Raw genomic sequence first — 25,928 nt, 5'->3', positions numbered from 1 at the left:
CTTGAAGACTTGAGTCAATGCAATATCAAACTCAAACACATCCTTTGATGTTCGAATGATCTTACTTCTAGGCGGTTGAATTGGACAAGTCAGACCTGCAGCTGATTTGACCGCTTGGTAGACCGAATTGGTCCCGAACTGGCACAATATGATTACTATGGTGATAGCTGTTAGGGCAATCATTGCGACGATGGCTAGCGCAGCCCTGATTGTGTGCACAACAAGAGTATGCCTAACCTTGGAAATCGCCTGAATTTTCTCTTTTTCAGCTGAATATCTTTAGAAGCTAATGATCTTTGCTCTATAGCTGTACTTAAGGAAATTTGTCACTCGTGCCTTCGGGCTCGACGACATTTTTGTCGTAATGGCACTTGTACGTGGCTGTGATGCAATCAATCAATCGTCTTACTGCAAAGAGAAACTGATGTTGTGAAAACTACTTAGATATGGGTCTTGTTCTTTGCCGCATTATCCATTTCACTCACCTTTTATGGCATTGGAAGCCACCAGAATCAAGTCCCGGAGGATGACTTCCCTACCATGGAATATGTACGTGCTTTGATGCATGCCATCTCGTCTATTCCAAAGTTTAACTCTGATTCAATCTCAGCTTGTCTATGTGTCCCTTTGCACTTACCTGTTCGTTGCCTCGACTGTCAAGACCAGCCTGGTCCTCTTTATAATGCGCGTCTTCCCAACCAAGTTCATCCGCTGGTATGGTCATGGAATCATTGTATTTCTGGTTCTCCTGACGATCTCTGGAGAATTACCCTGGATTCTTCAATGCAAGCCAGTACGTGCTGCATACTTGAAGTCACTTCCGGGTAGTCAATGTTTCTCTACGAACACACTGTTTGGTATTGAGATGTACCAGGGTGTTTTGATGTTTGTCATTGACCTTGTGATCATTACAATGCCGATTCCGACCATTTGGAAGCTGCAAATGCCATTCCAACGTCGAATTTCGATCATCATTCTATTCTCACTGGGTAGGTTATCTTCTGGGTTTATATGTTCTCTTTTTGATTTCCCCCCGACTGAGCTGACTTAAGTATATGAGTATAGGTCTGGTGGCTTGTGCTGCTGGATTGGCCAGACTGCCCTATTTAAGTTATCAAAACAACACCACAGATTTTACATGTACGTGCCCAACTCTGACAGCTGACAAGACTCATTTCCCAAGTGGGTTCAAAACATGTTTCAAAAGTTTCATTGCTCATTCTTTCTTTTTCTTTTAGATGCCGGAGCCACACCGCTCATCTGGATGAATGTTGAGTTTTCGCTTGCCCTAATCACGGGATCTCTCCCATCGATGCGAGTCCTATTAAGATCATTCCCTGGCTTTGGATCTTCCAATAAAACCCCTCGATACCAAACCCGGACTGGCGAGTGGATTAACGGCCAGGATCAAGCCGGGATTCCCTTGGACCAACATCCTTGGAAGAAGAAGATCGGGAAAAGAAATGATCTAGAAAGTCTGACTCTTGGGAGTCTGGCTTGTGAGAGCCAAGAAAGAATTGTTGATGTCCATTCTCCGAGAAGGGACGGTTACTCGATGTAACGATTCATGTCGTACAATCAATGGATTTTTTTCATATTATCATTCCAAGGTTGTACCACTGTTTACTGTCTACCTAGGTAATAATCACTCACCTTTCCCCGCTTGGCAGTTTCGTACGCTAAAGACGATTCTTAGATTGTGCTAGTATAAAGCTAAGATAAGATCAGGTACTAATATTCAAACAGGGCAAGCGCCTGTACTTAATATGTAAGTATTGCATGATGCTGTCAACCTCGGGAGGCCCGAGAGTCAAGCCAACCCTCGTATCTAGGTACTGAAGCTGGGCCCTTTTCTCATTGACATCTTCATTCTTTTTCTTTTCCACATAATTTCGAGCAAAAACCTCATGATGATTTCAGCAGCAGACAGACCCAAAAATGTTTTGATTACGGGATGTAGTGCCGGTGGTGCTGGGTCTGCATTGGCAGAGGAATTTAATCAACGTGGCTTGCACGTTTTCGCAACAGCTCGTTCATTATCGAAGATGTCGCATCTGGCGAAGCGACCAATGATTACACTCTTGGAACTTGATGTAACATCTACTTCCAGCATCGCTGCTGCTGTAGCAGCTGTGTCTACGACCACAGGTGGAAAGCTGGACTATCTGGTCAACAACTCGGGACAAGCCTGTGTGCGGCCTGCCTTGGATACAGAGCTGGAGTATGCAAGAGGACTGTTCGACGTCAACTTTTGGGGCTCTGTCAACACTATTCACGCATTCTCGCCGCTAATAATTGCATCTGGGGGTACCATTGTCAATGTCTGTTCCATTGCTGCAGTTTTGAGCGTACCATGGGGTTGTGAGTCTAGACTCTCCAAGTCATTCATCTCTATCTTCTCCATGCTCACATGTCATAGCTTTTTATAATGCCTCTAAAGCCGCGATAAAATCATATGGCGAGGCTCTGCGTCTGGAAATGGCACCACTGGGTGTGAATGTCATGACAATAATGACGGGAATAATAGGAACGAATATATTTGCCAATCATCCTGTTAACAAGCTGCCCGAAGGTTCCTTGTGGGAGGCAGCTTCTGAGGATATCATGAAAAATGCATCAGGGGAGGGACTACTGGATACTAGCATGCCTCCTGGTTTATTCGCCGAGAGAGTTGTAGATGATGTTCTCGGTGGTGTTAATGGTTTAACCTGGCGAGGGAAGATGAGTTCCATTGCATGGTTCCTTTCCACATTTTTGCCAACTTGGTTACTAGTAAGTCTTCCAACATTTCCAGTCTCATGCACCTAGAGCGGTGCTGATCGTATTGTCTAGGACCGTGCATTAGTGTCGGGAAAGGGCATTGAAAAATTGAAGTGAAGTATGCTAGGTGCTTTCTATCTTTGTAGTTAGTGCTTACCGCCTTTTTATAACTCTCGGCGTACAACCTGGCAATTTCAATATAAATATATATTGAGTAACTGTATAAATTGTCTGTTGAAATGTTCTAGGGCCGACTCCAAAATCACATTTTTAAGACTCTGGATCGAATCAGCTCCAGGCCCAGAGTTATTCCGAAGGGAAGACTACAGTAGTACTATCCCAAAGGAAATTGCTCTGTAAGAAGAACACAGCTTAGTATTGCGCAACGTGGGGCGATCAACTGAAACCTCCCATTTTCAGTGTTGGTCTTAGCTTCACTAGTTAACATTGATATGGCATTACTAAGTAAGAGTGACGGTCCTTCCATTTCTATTGACTTGAGCTTGGAAATCTTTAACACTGCCGTTTTTAATTATCCTAATTACTACCTCTGTACCACATTCTCTTATGAAAAACAGCACATTGTTGTTTGCTAGATATTTTTAATCTTACGGAGGATAAGAGGTATTGTACGATCTAGATCTGCTCAATTTTATATAGGGCGGTAACTAGGGCAACGCATGAGATCGGATCCGTTTTATCGTGAACCGATAAACTACTAACATCTCCCTTACACTTAACCTCCCCTACGATCTTCTTCCGATCTTCCGTCCCCCTTCTGTTATTCTCACGTCAAGCCGCTGAGGTAAGGACTGTTTCCCTTCATTCCTTAACCTTGGAAATACATTAATCCTTGATCGGAATGCAGGTCACGATCAGCAGTGCATCACTCATCCCGCCGCCTGCAAATAACAAGGAATCTTTTCTCTGAAAGATGGCTTCATTCATCACCACAATGTCTGTCCCTACCCCTGTTCCTACCCCTGCCCTCATTCATAACCCTTCTACCCCGGACCCCGAGTGTGAATCCTTGTCGGCGCAAATTCCCTCTTTAAGCCTAAGCCCCTCTGTTCTCGCCCAAACAATTCGCACGTCACACATTCCTTTTCTGGAACCCCCATCATATCTTTCGCCAGCCGTACGCGCACTTAGAGAAGGCTGCTTTGAACTAACACCTCCCAGCAATGCGCGCACGAGAGCACCCTTCAAGCCCCGATCCACTGTCAAGGGCACGAACAGCTACCAACTACGACAATTCGCCGAGGCCACCTTGGGCAGTGGTAGTCTGCGCAAGGCAGTCCTTCTCCCCGAGGGAGAAGATTTGAATGAATGGCTTGCGGTTAACAGTAAGAGTCCACCCGCCTTGATCATGTGTCATATGCAGAACGATACTGATGCCTTTGGCGTCTTTTTCAGTTGTCGACTTCTACAATCAGATCAACCTTCTCTATGGGTCTATAACTGAATTCTGTTCACCACAGACATGTCCGGAGATGAAGGCAACCGACGAGTAAGATCAAACCCCGTCTATGCGACTTATTTGTTCTTGATTTAGGCTCACAATGTGCAGGTTCGAGTACCTGTGGCAAGATTCAGAGAACTACAAGCGACCTACCAAGATGTCCGCACCCGAGTATATTGAACACCTGATGAGCTGGGTGCAGAGCAATATCGATAACGAGCAGATGTTCCCTAGCCGAATCGGTAAGCATTCACATTTCCCGCTTATCAACAGCATCGCTAACGTATCACTTATTCGCAGGCGTACCATTTCCAAAGACCTTCCCTAGTCTCCTCCGACAGATTTTCAAGCGACTGTACCGTGTCTACGCACATGTCTACTGTCATCACTACCCGGTTATCGTACATCTCGGCCTCGAACCGCACATGAACACTAGCTTCAAGCACTATGTCTTGTTCATTGACGAGCATAGATTGGCTAGCGGTAAGGATTTCTGGGGTCCGCTCGGCGACCTAGTCGACAGCATGCTGCGAAGCGACTAAATAATCACCGAGATTTAAAGAAGTTGTGACTACTAGACGCATTAGGATGCTGCCCCCTTTTGACCTGAAGCCATAATCTTTTGACGTTTGAATGGCAGATTGGATCTTCGACGGCGTTTTAGGTTGCAACTCATGCATTAATTACATCCATGACTTATGATTATGGGTGGCCCTGGCGTTTTGTCGTATTTTTACTCTGGATAAAGAGTCAACTGTTACCCACATAGAATACTTGCTACTATGATAATTGGTCAAATCCCACATATCCGGTAAATTTCGTCATATCTGTAGTACTCGGATCTGGACATAATAAAAGAAAATCAAATAACAAATTAAAATCTAACAAATTGTGCCTTTTCATTTGTTAAGTTGACTATTTTTTAACTCTAGTTAACTAGCATGTGTTGCGGATTACATCAGCCATTCAATCCACGTGACCAGGAAGATGTCGGATTGAACTTCAGCATCTTCATGCAAGCCTTCCGACCCCGTCGCTCGCACCTCACCACATCTCAACTCCACCCTCCTCGAGGCCCTCCTCACACCAATTCCAAGATGATGTCCTCTCGCGTCGCCCGCTCCGGCCTCCGTGCTGCCCAACAGTTCTCCGCGCCTCGCTTGGCCTTCAACGGCCTGCGCTCCTATGCCACCCCGGCCGCCCAGGAAGTCCGCCCCCCAGTCGCTCTTTTCGGTGTTGACGGCACCTACGCCTCTGCTCTGGTATGAATCCGATCCAATGCAACGTTCAGATCGACGCAATCTTGCAGTTTTTACCCACTCCGTGTTCCCCCGACCCTTGCCCACTTGTCTGCCATTTACATTCAAGACGAAACTTCGGCACAACAACCCTGATATCCAATCAATTCACTATCTAACATTCTTTTCCCGCTCCATAGTTCACTGCTTCTTCCAAGTCTGCTTCTCTCGACTCCACCGCCAAGGCCATTGCCAACCTCAACCAGACCTTGAAGGCCGACAAGAAGCTCACCTCCATCCTCGGCACCCCGACCCTTTCCAACTCCGACAAGAAGCAGATCATTGAGGAGCTCCAGAAGATTGCCGGTGCCGACAAGGCCGATATCCTCAAGAACTTCCTCGACACTCTGGCCCAGAACAACCGCCTTGGCTCCCTCGAGGGTGTTTGCGACAAGTTCGCTACCCTGATGGGTGCTTACCGTGGTGAGATCGAATTGAACATCACCAGCGCTCAGGTACAGTCAACCCATACAGACTCGTCATAATGCTCCACAGAGACTCAATTACAACCCGTACCATATACTTATCTTCCTACACACAGGAACTCGACACCAAGACCATCAACCGTCTCGAGAAGGCCGTCTCCAAGTCCGAGCTGAGCCAGGGCAAGAAGCTCAAGGTTGTCACCAAGGTTAACCCCGACCTTGTTGGTGGACTCGTTGTCGAGATTGGTGACCGCACCGTCGACCTCAGCGTTTCTTCCAAGATCGCCAAGTTGAACAAGGCTTTGACCGATGCTTTGTAAATGTAAAATAGCCTGAGAAGTTGTGTGGGATGTGGTCAGATTATAGAAATCCCGTCCCGCATGAACGGTAGCGTTTGAAAGTGGGGATAGGAGGTTTTTCCTTCCTATTGTCTTTTTCATTTCCGTTTGTTTCCATTATCTGTGAATGCACAATGCACAATTCATTTTTTCTATATTTTTACTTGCTCCGATAGCTAGTCAACTCTACTAATCAAGCCTCCAAGCTTATTCAAATGGCAGTCTAGTGGATGAATCTTCAAAAATAATTAAACTACCCGAATGGGACAATGTAATGCGCTCTTGGTATTAATATTCTGATCCGAAATGAGTGGTCCTGATAAGAGTGTGCCCGATATGAAATAGTCTTGTGAAAAATGTAAGTCGTATATACCAGCGGCAGCAGACAACAAGTTCTAACTCAAGCCCCATCACCTTCAAACAACTTGTCTTCGAAAGGCTATTTGTATGAAATGCAAAAGTAAAAGTTGTTGTACTCACAATAGAGGAACCGACTAAACGGCCTCATTTTCCTAATCGTTCCGGGCCTCAAATTCGTCTTCATAAGCACCAAACGAAGCTGAGCTACGCACACGCTGCAGCTGGCTCTCGACATAGTTGTGCATGTGGTGTTCCTCACCATTACCATTTGTCAATGCACTGCTACTACCGCATCGACTAAGCGGAGTGCTCTCATTTTCGTCAAGATAATGTGAGGTCGAGGGTGTCATATCGCCGGCAATGCTGGAGGCGAAGTCACTCCTGTTGCCAAGGGATCTACTAGTCGAAGAGCGACGAACTGTTGACGGGCCAGGGGTTCGACCACCACGTGCAGACCTTGAAAAGATGTCGTCGAAGTAGTGGGAGGCTGCGGCGAATGGCTCACGGGGAGTGTGGGGGAGACGGCAGTTGATACTTGGATGAATAGTCAGTGAAACTGGTCTGTATAATTTATAAAAGAATCTAAGGACTTACCCAGTATCGTGGATGATTTTGGCAATCAATCCAGTCCAGCCACACTGGTGCGATGTTCCCAGACCACGACCAGTGTCGCCATCGAAGAACTCGTTGAACCACATGTAATCCTTCCAGTGCTCGTCAAAGTCTAGCAGATCGGATCCGCCGTTGCAGGCACGGCGACCATCGTCCTGGTTCCGGGCAAACAAATGTTGCATCCGATGCTGAAGCTCCTCGGCAATGTGGCCCAGATGCATATAATCGCCTGATCCGGTCGGACACTCGATCTGGAACGAATCGCCGTAGAACATGTAAAAGCGGAGGAGGGATTCCACAAGCAGAAAGTTCACGCAGAGCCAAATAGGACCACGCCAATTGCTGTTTCCACCGAAGAGAGAGCTGTTTGAGTCACCTGGAACGTATCCTACTGAGAAGTTTTGTCCGTTGACATCCATCGAGTATGGGTTCTTCTCGTGGAATTTAGACATGGATCGGATACCATGCTCGGACAAGAACTCGGTCTCATCGAGCATCCTCTTCAGGATCTTCTCCAACCGATCTTTGCTGACAAGTGCTAGGAGGAGTCGGTCGTCTTTACCGCGGTTCTTGATACTGGCAATGTTACGCTCGGCCACATCTGCCTTGTTCTCCACGAACCATTCAAGTCGTCGTTTAAATGAAGGGAACTTGTTGATGATTTCCGGCTCGAGGGTCAGTACGGCATACAAGGGGATCAGCCCAACCAACGACCGAATGGGCAACTGTTGAGTCCATGGGCCACCGTATGATATGGCATCATAATAGAAATGATCATCTTCATTCCACAGGGACATGATGTTGTCTTCCCCGGACCGGTAGGTCATTGCATCACTAATGAGAATAAAGTGCTCAAAGAATTTAGACGCAATATCCTCGTAAGTTCGACGATGCTTAGCAAGCTCCAGAGCGATATTGAGCATGCAGAGGCAGTAGAAAGCCATCCAGCCTGTGCTGTCAGCCTGCTCAAGAACACCACCTGTCGGAAGAGGCTCCGATCGATTGAAGAGTCCAATGTTATCAAGACCCAAAAAGCCTCCCTCGAAGACATTCTTGCCATCCGAATCCTTGCGGTTCACCCACCAGGTGAAGTTCAGGAGCAACTTTTGGAAGACACGCTCCAGGAAATCCAAGTCCTGCCGGCCATACATCTTACGCTCAATCTTGAAGGTGCGGAACACGGCCCACGCGTGCACTGGTGGGTTGACGTCTCCAAAGTTCCATTCATAGGCAGGAAGCTGGCCGTTGGGGTGCATGTACCATTCTCGGGTCAAGAGATCGAGTTGCTTCTTGGCAAAGTCAGGATCTATCATAGCCAATGGGATGCAGTGAAATGCAGTGTCCCAGGCAGCGAAAAATGGATACTCCCATGAATCTGGCATGGAGAGGATGTCGTCGACATACATATGGCGCCACTGCTCATTTCGAATGCCCTTTCGCCCCTGAGGAGGAGGAACCTCAGCTGGGTCACCGTTACTCCACTGGTCCCAGATGAAGTGGTAGTATTGCTTGCACCACATCATTCCAGAGAATGCCTGTCGCTGAATGTTGCGCAGATCTTCACTCATGGGAAGCGGGCTGACATGGTGATAGAAGTCGTCGGCCTCAGAAAGACGCTGTTCGATGACATCGTCCAACACTGCCTCATCCACAAACTCTTCCTTCTTACGCGAGAAGCGGAAACGTACGACGGCGCATTCACCAGGTGGAACTCCTTCGCCTTCGTCGAATGCGTACCATGCGGCAAATTTAGTACCCTCATTGGCCGGGTTGACCGCATCCTTCTCTTCCTCGACAATGTGGCGGTGGAAGGCATCCTTGACGTAGGGCTGCTCATTCTTGGTACCCCAGAGTTTCGCATTGTTTGTTTCATTATCTGTGAAGAGCATTTGAGGTTGGATATCTTCCTCGCTAGATCCAATAGGCGGCGAGGGGGCGAAGGACACGTATCTCTCTCCCAATTTCTCATGATCAGATTTGGCAGTTCGCGGGCCATCCAAAGTGATAGATGGCTTGGCCTTTTGCTTTTCGTAGCCCCATGACCAGGTATTGCGGAACCACACCTGAGGTACGATATGAAGAGGAGCCGGATCGGGGCCTCGATTGTATGCAATGACTCTGAAGATCAAATCTTCCTCATCGTCAGCTTCCTTGGCAGTCTCAATGAAGATGTCCCAGTATCGGTTCTCCTCGAAGATTCCGGTATCTAGGATCTGATACTCCTTCTCCTCGCGCGATCGTCGAGCGTTCTCTTCGACCAAATCCTCGTAGGGGAACTTTTTCTGGGGATATTTGTAGAGAAACTTCATGTAGGAATGCTACAACAGAATGGGGTTAGCATGAGCGCTAGTGCCCACGATAGATCCGTGCACGTACTGTGGGGGTATTATCGACATGGAAGTGGGCTTCCTTGATACTTTCGCCGTGGTTTCCTTGTGGGTTGGACAGCCCGAAAAGGCGTTCCTTGAGGAAATCGCTGAATAAGAGTTAGTCCAGGTCCTCTTTCTGTAATTATAGGGCTCGACCTACTCTTTCTCGTTCCAAAAAGAAAATGCAATGTTCTGCAATCCGTGGGTGTCAGAAACACCGGCAATTCCATCTTCACCCCATCGGAAGGTCCGCGACCGTGCGTGATCATGAGTGAAGTCTACAGATCGGTCAGTTTGAGTGATCACCGATTTTGTCATCCAAGTTGAACTTACAGCTCCAAGCATCTCCAGTATCACTGAATATCATACGTCAGTCCTGGGATATAGAACGTTAGAATTCTAAGACTTACGAGTAATCCTCGCGCACTAACAATGATGAGGTCATTAGTCAAATGTAGCTCTGCGTTGTCCAGCAAACTAACCGGTCGCCCATTGTCGTTCGGCCACATAAGGACCCCATTTCTTCCAGTAGCGAGTATGTTCTCGATCTTCCCTCAAGCGATTCTCCTCGGCACTGAGAATCTCGTGGTTGTCGATCAACACCATGGTGATGGTGGACCCAAGGAATGCGGATGCGGAATGCGGAGTAGTCTAGCAATTGAGGAGAATGGGGTAACACCAGGAATAAATTGAAACAAAAGAGCGCAGAAAGCAGGAGCTTGAGAAGAAGAGAAGATAGGAGTGGAGAGTTGAAGAGGGAAGAGAGTAAGAAGAGAAAAGGGAGTAGAATCGAAGGTTGAAGAGGGGAAGAGTTACTCCGACTCCACAAGATAGAAAAGCAAGGATAATGACGGCATTTGGGCGGACTGAGCTGTTCAAATGGTAAATGATTGGCTATGTCACAATCTAGACTGCTTTATCTCCTGTATTTAGTTACTCTAGTCATTATAGACTAGCCTCTCAGGTACTCTGTACACCGTAACTAATTTAGACCGTAACCTTGGAATTCCGTGTAGCTTGTCTAGTTTCGATGCGCCATATAACATTGGAGCCCTGAGGCTAGACCCTGACCCTAGGATATTCCGTCAAAAATGATATCACATATGCTACCTGAGAAGAAAACAGCTCCAGGATGTAAAGAATAAAAGATGAAAAGATGAAAAGAAAAGAAAAGAAAAGAAAAGAAAAGAAAAGAAAAGAAAAAGTAGAGCCCAGACATTTGCAGGTCAATGGATGTTCGAATAGTCCTATGGTCCTGCTGTTCCTGCTCCGTGCAGGTATAAAAATAGAAATTGGGAAGAATAAAACATAAGCCACTCGGATCGCATGAAAGTGATCATAATCATGCACCTTCCTTCTGCTCCGATGACTTGTTGGACGTTTGAGCTAACTTTCTGCATCAGCCCCGCCCACATTAAGATATGTATAATAAAACGTCAAGAATTGGAGGTTTAATGTATCGGGATGATCAAAAAGAGTCACCCTTACCGGCTGTCTGACCCTCTCTGGCTGCCTGAGCCAAAGGTTGCTTCTTGAGACGCTCTTCAGCCTCTTGAATCCGCCGTTGAAGAATCTCGAGCTCTCGGCTTTGAATCATCATCTGTTGCTTTCTATCGTTAAATCTAGTTAGCTTTGATGACTACAAGACTCCGAGGTCATGGTCGTATACTGACTTCTGATCAACTGTCTGGGAGAGGTGGCCGACATCCGTGTCCAAGTGGAAGGCACTATCCAATGCCGATGAGAAAGCTTGTGCCATGGTCCTGCCAATCTGTCGTCAACGTCACTGTTTGAAAGGAGCTAAGTGGGAGACACGTACGACTGAGGCCGCAGCTTTGTAGGCTTCCACTCTTGTTCTGTTTGAGATTGGGACATCTTGGTCAAGTCGCCACGGTCTTTGGTCTTTAGTTTTTGTTCCTTTATGTAATTGCTTGTCGAGGGCCCAAGGCTTGAGAAGAAGCGGATGAGGTGTAGGGTATGCGACTGGTTCGGAGCGGGGCACCACCACGACTTGCCCAGAAATGCGTAGGGATAAAGGGAGATCGAAGATCGACGATTTAGGAATCGGAACGAGGGATCGTCACAAAGAATGATCCAGAAACGGAAGCGTGAAAGAATACGATGTCTGCGATCACTGTATGGACATGTCAGTTCTGTCGAGGCCGTGCTTATACTTCGGAACCACACTTAGCGGGCCCCCCTTTCACAACAGGGGGGTCAAGGAGGTGAAATTTACCTTGAAGGGAATAAGGAATGGGAATTGGTAGAATGCACGGATCAATAGCGGATTAGGGTACACGTTGGCTAGGAAGGTCAAGAGCTGGAGAGAGGGGTGAAGAGGGAAAAAAAGAGGTGAGACGATCTTGCACACACGGACTATATGTGACTAGTCGTAGTAAACGTCAAGGTCTAAAGAATATCCACCATGTCCATCACTGTATTACAAGGGGTTTCTAACGCTATTAAGAAACGATCGGAGGTGACTATTTAATCTAGCTAGGAGAAAGACTCTCAGGGGCTACAAAGCTCTCCACTTAGGAGGGGACGAGACGATGGAAAAGGGGTGAAAGTCTCTTTCACTGGGACGAATGGTTCATTTACATTAAACGGAGGTGGAGGAGTCCAGGATGATAGAAATGAGTGTCTTTTTGAGGATGACTTTTTTAATTGGATTTACAAAATTGTTGATATTTTCTCTTCATACATTCCTTAAGTTTATATACTTCCTTATACTGCTTATTTCCCTCTAAGCTGATACTGTTCTGGTATTGTACTAGTCGTACTCTATTAAAAATGACCGCATGCGTGAGTTTAACGGCACGTGATCGTGTAATTTACCGTAACCAACGATACACCAAATCCTGCAACTTCCAAGGTGTCCAAGACGAGAATCGAGGAATCCACCTGTAGCTCTTGATTTCCTTCTCTCTTTCCCCACACGAGATTCTCGAAGGTCAACAACGCGTTCTCCCCTTCCTGAGCTTACGGTTTCTGAATCTTCGCGTCATCTCCCAATCCCCACGCTCCGCTCCACGCTACGATTCCTTCCCTTAACCTCTCCACTACGGTGGCCCCAATTTCTAAAATTTTTCTCCCCAACAGCCAACTGGGCGGGCAATGGGGTATGCCTCCTCTGTCCGCGTACACTCCCTTTGAGTCCCTACTCTTCTTCCAATCCCTGGCTACTTCCGATGTACGCCCGGCGAGCTTCGCAACCATCTCAGCTATCCTTAGCAACAATCCATTAGTGCGTCAAAATAGTAGATTCAGTGCCGATCGCCTGAGTCCAGATGCCCTGGAGGATCTTTACGCGACATTGTTACGCGATGGTTTCGAACGCGAAATGGGAGCGGGCCCTAATGGGCAGCCGACCGAAACCCAAAGCCCAAGCAACCCGAAAAAGCGCAAGATCTCTAGTCCGCTACCAGATGAGCTCCCCGGTGGCTTTACACATGCGACTCTGATCCCCGATCTTGTTTCGCATCTTTATGCACGATACAAGGATATCATGACCAGGGAGATCAGGGATGATGAGAGGAAGTATAAGGAAATCAAGGATCAGGTCGATCGCCTCCGGACGGAAGAAGATAAGCCATCTAGCCTGGTTGCCGCAACACCTCCTGCTACTGCGACAGCTGAGCGGACTGACACGGCGAATGTGGATTTGAAACTGGGCTTCACAAATACGAGTGCTTCTGTACAGGCTACAACACCTCAAGCGAAACAACCTCGGCCAATCCAAATACTAGAGAAGCCAATTGCACCCGCACCAGCTCCCACAGAAGTACCGCGCCAGCCTGTTCCTATCAATCCTGCAGCTCAAACACCTCAAATACAACCGCCAGTGCAGTCACTCCATGCTCAGACTGTGCCTAACCCTTCAATTCAGCCTCCTCTTGCCCCTCGAACACAACACGCTGTTCCTTTGGCATTGGCAACGCCTTCAACACCACGCGCGCCACCTCATCCATCACAACTACCCTCCACCAAAGCGTCGGCTATTACCCAATTTGACTCTCAAGCTACTCAAATCCAATCAAGCTTTCAGCAGTGGCAGCTTGATCCGCCTCCCCATTCTTCATACTCCGCAATTTCCGCAATCTCTCCCAACACCGTCACACCACAAACAGGTCCCGCAACTGGAAAGCAACCAGCAGTACAACCCAGTCCTTTAGTCCCATCTACTGTTCCAAGTACCCCACTCGCGGCCCAAACTACTCGGTCTGTTAGCAATTCTATTGGCCGACCTGGTATTTCAACACCGAATGTGGTGATCCCCTTGTCCTCTTCACGACCACGTCTCTCCATTGATACGCCGGGTTCCTCGACCCCATGGAAACGAATCCCTCGACTTAGTATTCCGCACTCGCCGACTTCACCGGCCCGTCCACGACCTGAGGATGTTAGCCCTATCAGCGAGAAGGCTCCTTCTGGAGACGAAATGGATCTTTCTACTCCCCGCGAAAGAAAGACCCGACGCGGCCAGACCGCAGCCGAAACAGAAAGCAAACCCTTAATAAATATAAAGACTGAGAAATCCTCTACCACTCGAGGAAAGCGTGCTATTAGTTCGGCTTCTACCCAGAGTCGTGGTCTGTCAGTGTTATCGCGTGATACATCTCCCTTGCAGGAAGATATGGTATCAGGACGCCGAAAAGGCGCGAGTGAACAGACCCAGAAAGAGCGCCTAAAACGCAAGCGAGGTCCCAGCGAAGTATTGGACCAAGAGTCTAATCTCTCTGATGTTCCAAAAGTCGAAACATCACGATATGTCATGTGTACGCGCGGCTTCCACCGGACAGCAGCGCCAATTATGAATGATGTGACCACGCATAAGCTTGCTTCCATTTTCGCCAAACCACTTGGCGAGCGAGATGCACCAGGTTATCATGACCTTATCTACCGACCCCAGGATCTGAAATCCATCAAATCCGCAGTCCACCAAGGCAGCAAAGCAGTGGCTGCTGCAACCGAGGCTGTCAGCACACCTGCAGGCGACGGCGAGTCTCCCGCCACCTCAGGGTCTCCGTATAAAAATAACGTGCTCATGCTGCCAAAAAGTGAGGATTTGATGCCTCCAAAGGGCATTGTGAACTCAGCCCAGCTGGAAAAAGAGCTGATTCGTATGTTTGCCAACGCTATCATGTACAACCCTGTCCCAGAACGCGGCTTTGGACCTACATTCCCCATGAGCAACGACCGTGGTTCCCGAGAAAGTACCCAATCAGCTGATGCAGATGAGGGCGGTATTATCCAAGATTCTAGGGAAATGTTCGAGGATGTCGAGCAAGCGGTCACACGTTGGCGTGCTGCCGAGCGAACTGCTGAACGAGCTGCTGAGGAAGTGGTCAATAAGAACATTCTCTCTCTTCGACGTAGTAGTGTCAGTGATTTCAACGGTGACAGCGCCGATGATGTGAAGGGTTGATGATGATCTTAGATGTCTTGTATGACTTTGAGTGTTTTACTAGGGAACGTAAACGAAATGAATCCAATACTAGTCGCTGTAGGCTTTCATGAAAAGGCCGCGACATTAATGATTACTATTTTCCCTGGCAATAGCAGTCCTAAAATACAGTAGGCTTTCACTCAAATGACTGCTCAGGTGTCACGAGACGGCTCTTCGATGTAAGGTCTTGCAACCCGAGTCACCTTGGTAGATATAGCTTTTGGTTACGAATAAGCCTATGCCCAGGTGCTTGACAAAACCTCGGAAGCTTTTAGAATATTTTGAAAACCGACCAACTCCGGGTTCTGTGACTGCTGAATGAGTCTGAGTCTGATCTTCAGACAATTTAACCAGTTGGATTCTGAAGCTGAGCCAGGAAATCTGTGTCGAGATCACCATCATAAAAGCCCAAATTATGTGCAAATATAGGTTCTTGTCTGAAAGTTCATGTCAGTGAATGCCCAGGTGTGCAGGCTCTTGAGGACAACTACATACCGAGTTGGAGGGAAGGAGGTGACCATTTCTGCAAATAAGTCGTCGTATCCATCTAATTCTCCTAATACCGTCTCAGAAGTGGCCAATTGACTCGGTGGAGTTATGTCTGGTAATTGTAATGACAGAGGTTCAGATTGAGATTGTATAGCTACTATTCCGGTATCTTCATGTGGAGCAGGAAGAATAATGCTCGGCCTATGCAAACTGGTATTTGGTGCGTTTTGTAGCTCTCGAAGGGGCTGCAAATATTGAAGGATGCGTCTTCCGAGGTGTGCAACGTCGGTATTTTCTAGAGCAATGGTTGCAAACTCGAGAGATTTCTCACACTGAAGTGCGAAAATGTAAATCAGTGGTGATGGGTGGTTCAATTTTGTCAGTTCAACATAATGGTCTAGCATGTTTAGCATATTTGAGATTATACGAGCACAAGTTCCCATCACGGCAGGAAGGTCCAGCCCAAACTTGCGAATAAATAATAGAGTTGTCGATGCTGATATTATATGTAAGACAAGAAGGGGAGGACACGTAGACCCGTGCCGACTGTATGGCTGGCTCTGGACGATCATATCCTGGTCTTTCCTCAGTGTGACCAAAATTTCTTCAGCATGCGATGAATCGACTGATTCGTACAATATATGGGACAGATGTTGCATGACCCTTCCGATGAGGTTGAATGTGCTCAATGCACGTAACGGTGATGCTGGTGTATTCTGACTGGATCGGGATACGGACCACACCTCCCATTCATCCAAATCATCCTCCTCCACCGGACCGCACTTCATTTGTTCTGATGGAGAAAGGCAGGGTGTCATTCCGAGTAGAGTGGATAACAGGTTGTCCAGAAGTATACAGCCATTAACCGTGTGAGTATAGCGGCTCTTCCTTTCTGGTAAAGGCAGCGTAGTGACCATCCTCATAGCTTTTCCTGCAAGTATCCATGCAGCTGGGATTCTTCCCATTGCGATATAGGCTAGGGCCAGGACTAATGTAGCCTGAATGTGACCTAGTTCTAGCAATTTCCAATCAGCTAGTGCCTGTTCGTAGATGGCAACTTGAATTGCTGATGCCGTTGGAATATTTGTGGCATAAATGCCCTTCATTGTACATGTGTATGAGATTACTGATAATAGCAATAAATGAGAGGCAGAGGGTCCTGAAGCCGATTGGCTCGAGCTTGTGTGCATTACTCTGAGAAGCTCCCTGCGCTCAAGAATTGGGAACCAGCAATGCGTATATGTAAAATAGAAGTCCACCAAGTTCGATGTGTTACTTGGAAGTGGAATATCTATGAGCTTCAATGGCAGAGACAACTTTGGCAGATGCATTGATACTGAAGTCTCAATTCGCTGGGGTTGGTCATTCATACTCTGATGCTGCACCTCCAGCGGTTCCCAATCCAGATCATCAGATGGAGGATCATCCGAATCTAGTGACAGCAATTGAGCTACATCGCGGGATAGTTTGGATTTTCGCCATACATCCACAGAACGATTCGCCGTCTTGCTCGTCAGGAAGTTATTGCGTTTTGAATCGCGCAATATACCCTGAACAGTGGCTTCACTACTTGGAATATATTGGAATATCATGCCGAGAAGAGTCTCAAGGCTTCGTACATATCCGGATTGAAGTCCCCGTCGCCCACCACCAGATTGATAGGTGCAGTTACGATTAGCTGAGTGGCAAATGGAGCAAACAGGCTGTTCCCCATCGCATTTTGACTTGCGACGCCGACATTGGTCACATGCACGGTAAATGCGCTGCCTCTTTGCAGGACGTGAGTCTGGAGTGGACATTGAGATATCGCATATCAATCCATCATATGAATCTCATAGATGGTCGGATCAGATCTTATGCGTACGGACAATTAGTCATGTGATAGGTCTTTAATTTATCCGCATTCTTTCTTACCTACGAGTCAACAGTGTTGAGTGGAACTCATACTTGAACCAATTATGAAATTCAAAAAGAGAAGGCAATCAAATGAATTGAATACTATAGAGCTGGAGGATGAATTTACCGAGGTCAAAGTGAATACTTACTTTCGGTTATGAAATTCGCCGAAGTGGGGAAGGGAAAGCGTTTATCCTACTACATCTATGTAGTTACTATTTACTTATGGCTAAATATATACTGAATATCTACATGAGAACTGTTATTATTACTCATTAACTTTGTGAATTTTTACTGAGAGTACATTTGTCATTTAATAGTACCTCAATCACATTATCATAATCATTACAATGTCGTATCAGCCAGCTATCATGAGTGCGTCCTTAGGGCGCGCTTGGCTCCACGATCTCGACTACAAAATCGAACAGGCTGCAAAAGCAGGCTTCAAGGGTATCGAGATCTTCTATGAGGATTTGGAATATATGGCTAGAAAGACCTCCAAAAACAATTCTCCCGATTCAAATCACATACTCGAGGCAGCTAATCATGTTCGCGCAATCTGCCAAGCTCAAAGACTTGAAATCATCTGTATGCAGCCCTTCCTCTTCTATGAGGGTCTCAAAGATAGAGAGCAGCATGATAAATTGATTGAGAAAATGAAACTTTGGCTCAAGATAGTCAAGAATCTCGGCACAGACACCATTCAGATCCCTGCCAACTTTTTACCTGCAGAGCAGTTGACCGATGACCTTGACGTCCATTCTGCTGATCTTCGGCAATTGGCGGATATGGGCGCGGCTGAAAACCCCTCTATTCGTTTTGCATATGAAAACCTATGCTGGAGCACCTACGTCGATACCTGGGAGAAGACATGGGATATGGTCAAGCGTGTCGACCGACCTAACTTCGGCCTTTGTCTTGACACGTTTAACATTGCCGGCCATATTTGGGCAGATCCCGCCTCTCTTACAGGCAAAACTCCGACTGCAGATGCGGATTTCAAAGCATCAATCGATCGAATGATCAAATAGATTGATGTGACCAAGATATTCTTTATCCAGGTCGTGGATGCCGAGCGAATGGAAACCCCTCTGGTTTCTGTCCATCCGTTCCACGTTGACGGCCAGCCAGCATGGATGAGCTGGTCGCGGAATGCACGCACTTTCATATATGAGGAGGATCGTGGCGCCTACCTGCCAGTGGAGGAAATTTCCAAGGCCATCATTCACAAAATTGGATATAAGGGCTATGTTTCGATGGAGATGTTTTCAAGGACTATGTCTGAGGAGGGGCAGCACGTTCCTGACGAGCATGCGACAAGAGGTATTGCAGCTTGGAAAAAACTGAAGGAGCGACTGCAACTGTGAGGAGTTTACGATGTCAACTTCAAATATTTAGTCTTCCACCAAAATTATAACAGACTTTCTCATTCTTATCTAGAACTTGCTACTAGCAAACTGCAGGTGGTCACCCATAATATAAAATGCTCTCCAACTAGTTTAATAGTCTCGAGATCACGCCACTAACTAGTCGCTGCCTGAATAATAATACAGAAATGGTAACTTGAGTCATTGATTGTCAAACAGCCGACGTGTCACTACTACCTTGGTAATACCCTTCGTAGTAATCCATCTTTTGTTGAATTTATAGAATATTGTTCTATTTACCCTTACACATCGATATCCTTTCCATCTAACCAGTCCTTGGAAAGCTTATACAGCAAGTCATGCTTATCTCCACAGGGTGTGCCAGCAGATCGTCGGTGCCCAGGCATATCCGTCAACACAGTGACACCCATGGTAAGCTCCTGGCAATAAGCCAGACACTTGTAACCCTCAGGATAAGAGTTCAACTTCGCATCATCAATTCTGGGGATGTTGTTCGGATTGACAGGAATGAGTTTGTCCTTCTCATACCAGTGGCGAACAAAGCGTGCACCCCAGCGGCCATCTAGCTTCTCGAAGCAGAACCAGAATCGACAATCAGCCTCAGCGTCGACTTCACAGCCATCAATGGTGAATCGCTGAGTGATAGTTGCCTTCATCTTTGTCAGGGCACGAGTGGCATCGGGCGTGATGTCAGTTGTTACACCATGGCAACGATGCATTATGAAAGCACCTTTGTCCATTCCGACCTTCGAGGCTGCCATGAAGTCCTTGTATGACACTCGGCCAGACCAAGTTGTGTACACAAAGGCATTGTCATGGAAGATTGATTCAAAGTTCTCCCATTCACATGCATCACTTTACGGTATGTCAGTAGATGTAGAGTTCGGACTTGTTCTACTTACCGATAGCATGGCCAGCCTTCTGCTAGTTCACGGAGTTTGGCCCGCTCAAATACTAAGTTATCTGGGCCATTGTTGCGGATGGCATTTGCAGGGTATGTGCCATCAGGCAAAGAGTGAAAGTCAGGCATTATAGTTTGTAATCCTTGATGTGTTATTGATGCGATGTATGAATTATGATATACCCTTCATAATAGACTCAACGGCAATGGGCTTAGCCGATAATCGCCCCCGCAACCCCACGTTCCGACCCTGCCTAGGGATCTTCTTTAAAATTGGCCTTGGCCTAAATGTTTAGCACTCTATACTAAATTCGATATGAGAACAATTATTCACATTGTTTTCAGTCGATTTAATTATTATTTTTCTATTTTCTCTACAGTAAATCCATTGCTTCTCAATGGCCCCTTTAAATAATGAAGCATTGACAGTTAAAATTGCCAGTTTTGGAGTGGGTGAAGTTCCAAGGTTGGGTCAGCCTTTAGCCGACTGAAATTATCGAACCAATTATCCAACATCGCTCTTACTTATTCTCAAAGTCCCTCCAATCTAGAAACGCCGGAATACTACATTTAAAACAATTTATTCCCAAGCCGTTGGTATTCCTGCAATTCCACCTCCATCCGCCATGTCTGCCCCCGAAGACATCCTCGCCGCATCCTATAAATATGGAGCACCCTACGTGAGCAGCGTCCATCGCAGCGAAAAGCTCAAGACCTTCTTGTTCGGCTACCCGATTGCCCACTCAATGGCACCCCTGCTACATGCCACCCTCTTCAAAGGCTTGTCAGTGCCATGGACGTACTCCTTAAAGGAAACACAAGACAGCACAGAGTTTCTGCCGGCTTTGAAACAGCCTGATATCGTTGGCTGTGCTGTGACCATGCCATACAAGGTCTCCTTGCTTCCTGCTGTGGACGAGGTGACCGAAGAGGGTCGAATGGTCGGAGCCATCAACACAGTGTTCCTTCGCAGAGCTGCTGATGGAAGCACCCGCTATATCGGCACAAATACCGATACAATTGGAGTCCGTGAATCATTCTTGCAAAACTGCCCTGGTGTCCTAGCGCAGTCGGCCGGAAAACCTGCATTGGTGATTGGTGGCGGCGGTGCTTGCCGTGCGGCCATCTATGCCCTGTGGAAATGGATGGGTGCGAGCAAGATTTACATGGTCAATCGACTGGAGAGTGAAGTCCGAGCGATCATGGCTTCCTTTAAAGAGGCTGGCTTGGACGCTGAACTAATTTGGGTGGGATCCACGGAGCAAGCTGCTGCCTTGGAGGCCCCGACGCTAATTGTCGGAACTGTGCCGGACATTCCTCCCAAGAAGGAAGGAGAGATTCTTGCCCAGAAGATTGTTGAAATATTCCTGTCATCAAAGACTAAGGGCCATATTCTTGAAATGTGCTATCATCCCCGCCCACGAACACAACTCTTCGAGACCAGCGAGAAAATGGGATGGAATGTACTTTATGGAACTGAGGCTATGATCTGGCAAGGAGTCGCCCAACAGGTGCTTTGGGCAGAGTTGCCGATTGAGAACTTCAAGTTGGAAGAGGCTAAAGCGACTATTTTGGCGGCACTGGAACAATCGACCAAGCACTGAGGTAGAGAAATAGAGTAAGATTAGACATAGATATTGTATATATACACGGTTTCCGGAAGCGAAGAATCAAGTGCGATTCTGTTAACTATATGAAGTACTTGCACGTATCTAAGTTGATTATGCAGAGCACTAAAAATTCTTCGCCCTGCATGCTTATCTTCTTGCACAGTCTTATCGAGTTGATAGAGTGTCGGTGAACTCCGGCAGAAAAGGAATGACGCGTTAGATGAATTATTCTACTCTCCATACAGAGTAGACTTATCATCAATGGAGTAAAGACTTGATATTGCCCACTTACTTTGTAGCCTCATTCCCGATCGGCATGCCACTGCCTAGTGAGGATATATCCATCGAAAGGTCACGATGGACACGGTTTTCCGACCGTATCAAGGGGGCATTTGACGGTGCAGACTCCCGAGTCTGCATCGCTTTCTGGCTATTTGGTGTGTATCACCTTAATGCAGATCGTGAGCAGTGAACTTCGGACTTTCAACTCACATTATCACCTCCACAGGTCTTATCAATAATGTCCTCTATGTGATTATCCTCTCCGCGGCCCTGGACCTCGTCGGCCCCGACGTGCCCAAAGGCATAGTTCTTCTCTCTGATATTATCCCATCCTTTACCACGAAATTGATTGCCCCGTACTTCATCCATGTGGTCCCATACTCCGTTCGAATTGTGGTCTTAGTCGTTCTATCTGTAATCGGCATGCTCGTTATAGCGATGAGCCCAAGTTATACAGAAGGAGGAACAATCACTTTCAAGATCATTGGCATTGCACTTGCAAGTCTATCTTCAGGAGCTGGTGAACTGAGCTTTGTTGGCCTCACTCACTTCTATGGACCATTCAGTCTGGCGGCGTGGGGGAGTGGAACTGGAGCTGCTGGTCTGGTCGGTGCTGGAGCTTATGCGCTGGCAACATCAGCCATGAACATCTCCGTTCATGTCACGCTCTTTTCATCGGCTTGCTTGCCAGTATTTATGATGCTGAGCTTCTTTTTCATTCTACCGCGAGATCCACTCAAGTCACCTTCTGTCGATGCATATCAAGTCGTTGAGAGGGGCGCACATTATGATGATGATGACGACAACAACGAGAATGAAGCTCCTGGCCAAGACCATGAAGAAGTCCAGGGATTATTGGGACCCACTCATTCGGACGCGCAAAAGCCAGCTAACAATATAAAGGAATCCCAGTGGATTGATCATATGCGCGTCAGCTTGCGACGACTTGGGAAGCTATTTGTCCCATTGTAAGTTGCTATCATTTCCAATTCTGAATTCAACTAATTGATTATTACAGCATGGTTCCTATGCTTCTAGTTTATGTTGCGGAATATGTGATCAACCAGGGTGTTACTCCGACCTTACTATACCCGTTAGATACGACGCCCTTTAAAGAATTCCGATCCTTCTATCCGGCCTATAACGCTATCTACCAGGTTGGAGTTTTTCTCTCGCGATCTTCAACTCCGTTCTTTCGAGTCCATTATCTATATCTACCATCTCTGCTGCAGGTCCTCAATTTGGTGGTGCTGAGCTTGCATTCTATGTTCAATTTTATCCCCAGTGTCTACATTATCTTTGCTATCATATTCTGGGAAGGATTACTGGGAGGCATTGTTTATGTCAACACATTTGCAGAAATCAGTGACCATGTACCTGAGGAAGAGCGAGAATTCTCACTGGGCGCTACTACTGTCAGTGATTCAGCAGGTATCTGTATTGCTGGCTTCCTGAGTATGGGATGGGAGGTCTTCCTCTGTAGATGGCAGGTGAAATATGGGCGAGAGTATTGCCGGCAGGTATAACAGCACCTCCCCGGGTTGTATATAGAACTCAGATATAAAATATTCAGAAAATCTTAGGTCTATTACTATTAATACTGTATGAAATGGTGTAGATTCATAAATAATGCTGACTTCAGCTGGTGGCGTCACTTGCATGTGATGCTTAGGCATGTGAAAGAAGTCACTTCTTTCGTTCACTGCTCTTCTCTGTTACCCCTTCACTCTCTTCCCTATTTGTCGTTATTTTCAAGCTCTAGTCTAGTTTTTCTCATCTCTACTGCTCATATCTTGCTGTGTGGTTCTTTGATCTAATTGTCTTCGAGATTGCTTCTCATCCAAAGCCGAGGTTCTGTGGCGATGATAGGTACAGTACATTCTTGCCGCGTAAATAGTCCTAACATTGACACATTTAAAGACCACGTCTTGGGAAGACCTTCAACCAGATTCCGCAAATTCCAGGTGTTTGCTGTGGTATCTTTTTGGTCGATCTATCTCCTTCGGTATGCACCTTTGAAGGTCCTCAAGACATCCATAGCTCTGACGTCAGCTCACTTACTATAGAGCTCACAAGCATGGACCTCCTTTCATCCGCGCTATCTCTTCTCGACTTGAGAAAAAAATAACCATCTGGCAAACTACAGTCTTGATTTTTCTGTGGCTCTATCTTTCCAGGAATTTTGCCAAAATAGTTGGTCTTGAAAGTCCCGAACCATTGGCCAACCTCTACTCCCGACCCTACTTCCGCGCAACATGGATCACAACAGCTCTAGATGCTGGCTACTGGACTGCCATGAGAATCAAGAGTAAATGGCTACGTGATATCTCTTCTCTTGTCTTCACACTTTATTACCTTATCGCTGCGGAACAAGCCGATGAAAAGGTGCGGCGAGTCCGAGCAACACTGACCCTGGAACACCTCCGAGTCTCGTGGAACAAGCCGACAACCCCTTACTTGTGGGCATTAGCTAGTCTGACTCGACCAAGATTCACTCGCTACCCGCCTAGAGCAATCAGGATTTCACGCCCTGCCAAATCCATTCACCGCACACCAGTGAATGCCTGGCTCTACTTTGATGGACCTCTGAGCGCGTTAAGAGACCAGACATGCATCGTTCTAGATGTTCCAGGTGGTGGTTTTGTGGCTATGAGTCCACGGAATTCGGAGGACAAGCTCCTCTCCTGGGCAGGGAAACTGAAAGTGCCAGTGTTAAGCATAGATTATCAAAAGGCTCCGGAATATGCATACCCATTTGCATTACACGAGTGCTACGATGTCTATGAAACGATTGTAAACACTAACGGGCGCTGCCTGGGTTTCAGTGGTACGACCCGACCGCGAATTGTGGTTACCGGGGAAAGTGCGGGTGGAAGCCTTGCCGTGGCGATGGTATTAATGGTTTTGCAAACGAGGGCACAGAACTGGAATAGCGAAGATGCACTGCCGCGGCCTGATGGAGTTGTTCTGGCATATCCGTCGCTCAATCTCAGAGTTGAGAGTTGGATGACCGATGAGCAGATGTCTCTCATTCAAGATAAAAGCTCTCGTCAAACTAACAAGAGTGTCATCGAAAGAAAGCAGGATGAGCTCCGAAAACTAACACCTTATACCTCCCCTAGGCAGTCGGTTGAGAAATTAACCGCAATAAGCCTTCTGAAGCACCCAGAAGGCAACTCGGAGGATAAAGAGGCCTCCGATGTAAACAAGCTCGACGAACATTTGAAAGTTATCGATAATAACAAGGGAAAGGAGACCACCGAAATCGATGAGGTCAAGCCGCTCAAAACTCGTCTTGCGGTTTCTTCCATGATTTCCTACGTTCAAGATCGGGTTCTCACCCCCGAAATGATGCGAGCGATGATCATCCTGTATATTGGACCACACCAGCGCCCCGACTTCAATACCGACTATTACCTTTCTCCAGTTCTCGCACCGGAATCATTATTGGCTATCTTTCCCAAGACCTTCATTATGACAGGGGAACGTGACCCACTGGTTGATGATACAGTCCTTTTCGCCGGTCGACTACGCCAAGCGAAACTACATCAGTTCCGTGAGCGGCAAGAGCTTGGACTGGAGGACTCACAATGTCAATTCTACGAGAAAGATCACATAGATATCTCATTGCTTCCTGGGATATCTCACGGATTCTTGCAGATGGTTGGCTTCTTCCCTGAGGGATGGAAGTACATTACACGAAGTGCCGAGTGGATTGAGTCGCTATTTTTAGCTAGCGAACTCAGAGACTCTCAATACAGCCTCGTTCAGCCTTCTCACTCAGGAACTCATAGTTCTAAGGATCGTAGAGGGTCAGGAAAACACGGCAGGAATATCAGGAGTCGCCAAAGTTATCACCATCGCACCCTAACAGGGGAGTCTTCCGGTGACGACGATAGACCACTGGAAATGAGCATGACCAAGATGTCATCATCTGCAGTGGATGGACAGGCAGACCGACGCAAGAGATCTCAGTCCTCTGGCTCTTCCCATTTAGAGGCCCTTAAAAGTTACGGTAATGAATTTGGATCAGGAAGTGAATTCCTTGCAACACTTCGAAGCTTGGAGAAAAGCAATCGAGAAAATCACCCGTTCTTACCTGATGATATGAGCAGTGGCCTTGAAAGTCCTAAAGCTGTTCGTCACCATAGACGGAGCATTGTGTCGCTTGGCAGCGAAGAAGATCTGCTTGATCGGCGGATGCATGGACTGGCTGGTGGATTAATGGGATTCGGAGATGGATCCCAAACTCCCGGACCGTGAAAGAAGACAGAAAATTATTCAAAAAT

At 47.0% G+C, this 25,928-nt stretch overlaps 13 protein-coding genes across 13 annotated transcripts; 9 read left to right on the top strand and 4 right to left on the bottom strand.

Moving 5' to 3' along the window:
- Nucleotides 1-190: 190 nt before the first annotated feature.
- On the top strand, nucleotides 191-1,561 carry N7495_000084 (uncharacterized protein; the record flags this gene model as incomplete). Its single annotated transcript, XM_057202754.1, has 5 exons — nucleotides 191-226; nucleotides 308-373; nucleotides 445-549; nucleotides 611-989; nucleotides 1,239-1,561. 5 exons carry the CDS (start codon nucleotides 191-193, stop codon nucleotides 1,559-1,561), a joined length of 909 nt encoding a protein of 302 aa, XP_057066827.1.
- A 349-nt stretch (nucleotides 1,562-1,910) lies between these two features.
- On the top strand, nucleotides 1,911-2,832 carry N7495_000083 (uncharacterized protein; the record flags this gene model as incomplete). Its single annotated transcript, XM_057202753.1, has 3 exons — nucleotides 1,911-2,361; nucleotides 2,420-2,772; nucleotides 2,809-2,832. 3 exons carry the CDS (start codon nucleotides 1,911-1,913, stop codon nucleotides 2,830-2,832), a joined length of 828 nt encoding a protein of 275 aa, XP_057066826.1.
- An 862-nt stretch (nucleotides 2,833-3,694) lies between these two features.
- Nucleotides 3,695-4,764, top strand: N7495_000082 (Mob1/phocein family protein; the record flags this gene model as incomplete). Its single annotated transcript, XM_057202752.1, has 4 exons — nucleotides 3,695-4,106; nucleotides 4,177-4,270; nucleotides 4,331-4,464; nucleotides 4,523-4,764. The coding sequence occupies 4 exons, from the start codon at nucleotides 3,695-3,697 to the stop codon at nucleotides 4,762-4,764; spliced, it is 882 nt and encodes a 293-aa protein (XP_057066825.1).
- A 555-nt stretch (nucleotides 4,765-5,319) lies between these two features.
- Nucleotides 5,320-6,265, top strand: N7495_000081 (F1F0 ATP synthase subunit 5; the record flags this gene model as incomplete). Its single annotated transcript, XM_057202751.1, has 3 exons — nucleotides 5,320-5,484; nucleotides 5,661-5,975; nucleotides 6,062-6,265. 3 exons carry the CDS (start codon nucleotides 5,320-5,322, stop codon nucleotides 6,263-6,265), a joined length of 684 nt encoding a protein of 227 aa, XP_057066824.1.
- A 530-nt stretch (nucleotides 6,266-6,795) lies between these two features.
- Nucleotides 6,796-10,230, bottom strand: N7495_000080 (uncharacterized protein; the record flags this gene model as incomplete). The annotated part of the gene is made up of 7 exons (XM_057202750.1): nucleotides 6,796-7,177; nucleotides 7,238-9,573; nucleotides 9,632-9,731; nucleotides 9,785-9,902; nucleotides 9,958-9,980; nucleotides 10,035-10,050; nucleotides 10,107-10,230. The coding sequence occupies 7 exons, from the start codon at nucleotides 10,228-10,230 to the stop codon at nucleotides 6,796-6,798; spliced, it is 3,099 nt and encodes a 1,032-aa protein (XP_057066823.1).
- An 862-nt stretch (nucleotides 10,231-11,092) lies between these two features.
- N7495_000079 (uncharacterized protein) lies at nucleotides 11,093-11,499 on the bottom strand (the record flags this gene model as incomplete). The annotated part of the gene is made up of 3 exons (XM_057202749.1): nucleotides 11,093-11,234; nucleotides 11,298-11,387; nucleotides 11,444-11,499. The coding sequence occupies 3 exons, from the start codon at nucleotides 11,497-11,499 to the stop codon at nucleotides 11,093-11,095; spliced, it is 288 nt and encodes a 95-aa protein (XP_057066822.1).
- Nucleotides 11,500-12,748: 1,249 nt separating this feature from the next.
- N7495_000078 (uncharacterized protein) lies at nucleotides 12,749-15,052 on the top strand (the record flags this gene model as incomplete). Its single annotated transcript, XM_057202748.1, has 1 exon — nucleotides 12,749-15,052. One exon carries the CDS (start codon nucleotides 12,749-12,751, stop codon nucleotides 15,050-15,052), a length of 2,304 nt encoding a protein of 767 aa, XP_057066821.1.
- A 367-nt stretch (nucleotides 15,053-15,419) lies between these two features.
- On the bottom strand, nucleotides 15,420-17,361 carry N7495_000077 (Zn(II)2Cys6 transcription factor; the record flags this gene model as incomplete). Its single annotated transcript, XM_057202747.1, has 2 exons — nucleotides 15,420-15,510; nucleotides 15,569-17,361. 2 exons carry the CDS (start codon nucleotides 17,359-17,361, stop codon nucleotides 15,420-15,422), a joined length of 1,884 nt encoding a protein of 627 aa, XP_057066820.1.
- A 447-nt stretch (nucleotides 17,362-17,808) lies between these two features.
- On the top strand, nucleotides 17,809-18,489 carry N7495_000076 (sugar phosphate isomerase/epimerase family protein; the record flags this gene model as incomplete). Its single annotated transcript, XM_057202746.1, has 1 exon — nucleotides 17,809-18,489. The coding sequence occupies one exon, from the start codon at nucleotides 17,809-17,811 to the stop codon at nucleotides 18,487-18,489; it is 681 nt and encodes a 226-aa protein (XP_057066819.1).
- A 48-nt stretch (nucleotides 18,490-18,537) lies between these two features.
- On the top strand, nucleotides 18,538-18,825 carry N7495_000075 (3-dehydroshikimate dehydratase; the record flags this gene model as incomplete). Its single annotated transcript, XM_057202745.1, has 1 exon — nucleotides 18,538-18,825. One exon carries the CDS (start codon nucleotides 18,538-18,540, stop codon nucleotides 18,823-18,825), a length of 288 nt encoding a protein of 95 aa, XP_057066818.1.
- Nucleotides 18,826-19,127: 302 nt separating this feature from the next.
- N7495_000074 (putative pathogenesis associated protein Pep2) lies at nucleotides 19,128-19,876 on the bottom strand (the record flags this gene model as incomplete). The annotated part of the gene is made up of 2 exons (XM_057202744.1): nucleotides 19,128-19,701; nucleotides 19,749-19,876. The coding sequence occupies 2 exons, from the start codon at nucleotides 19,874-19,876 to the stop codon at nucleotides 19,128-19,130; spliced, it is 702 nt and encodes a 233-aa protein (XP_057066817.1).
- Nucleotides 19,877-20,373: 497 nt separating this feature from the next.
- Nucleotides 20,374-21,351, top strand: N7495_000073 (shikimate dehydrogenase family protein; the record flags this gene model as incomplete). The annotated part of the gene is made up of 1 exon (XM_057202743.1): nucleotides 20,374-21,351. The coding sequence occupies one exon, from the start codon at nucleotides 20,374-20,376 to the stop codon at nucleotides 21,349-21,351; it is 978 nt and encodes a 325-aa protein (XP_057066816.1).
- Nucleotides 21,352-21,673: 322 nt separating this feature from the next.
- N7495_000072 (uncharacterized protein) lies at nucleotides 21,674-25,902 on the top strand (the record flags this gene model as incomplete). The annotated part of the gene is made up of 5 exons (XM_057202742.1): nucleotides 21,674-21,818; nucleotides 21,866-22,607; nucleotides 22,658-23,094; nucleotides 23,560-23,644; nucleotides 23,706-25,902. 5 exons carry the CDS (start codon nucleotides 21,674-21,676, stop codon nucleotides 25,900-25,902), a joined length of 3,606 nt encoding a protein of 1,201 aa, XP_057066815.1.
- Between the last annotated feature and the right edge of the window lie 26 nt (nucleotides 25,903-25,928).

Source organism: Penicillium taxi (assembly GCF_028828555.1).
Source record: "Penicillium taxi strain IBT 34144 chromosome Unknown utg000001l_segment0_segment0, whole genome shotgun sequence".
Classification (NCBI taxonomy): Eukaryota; Fungi; Ascomycota; class Eurotiomycetes; order Eurotiales; family Aspergillaceae; genus Penicillium; species Penicillium taxi.
The sequence above is the reverse complement of the archived record's forward strand: the minus strand, read 5'-3'. Positions and strand labels throughout refer to the sequence as shown.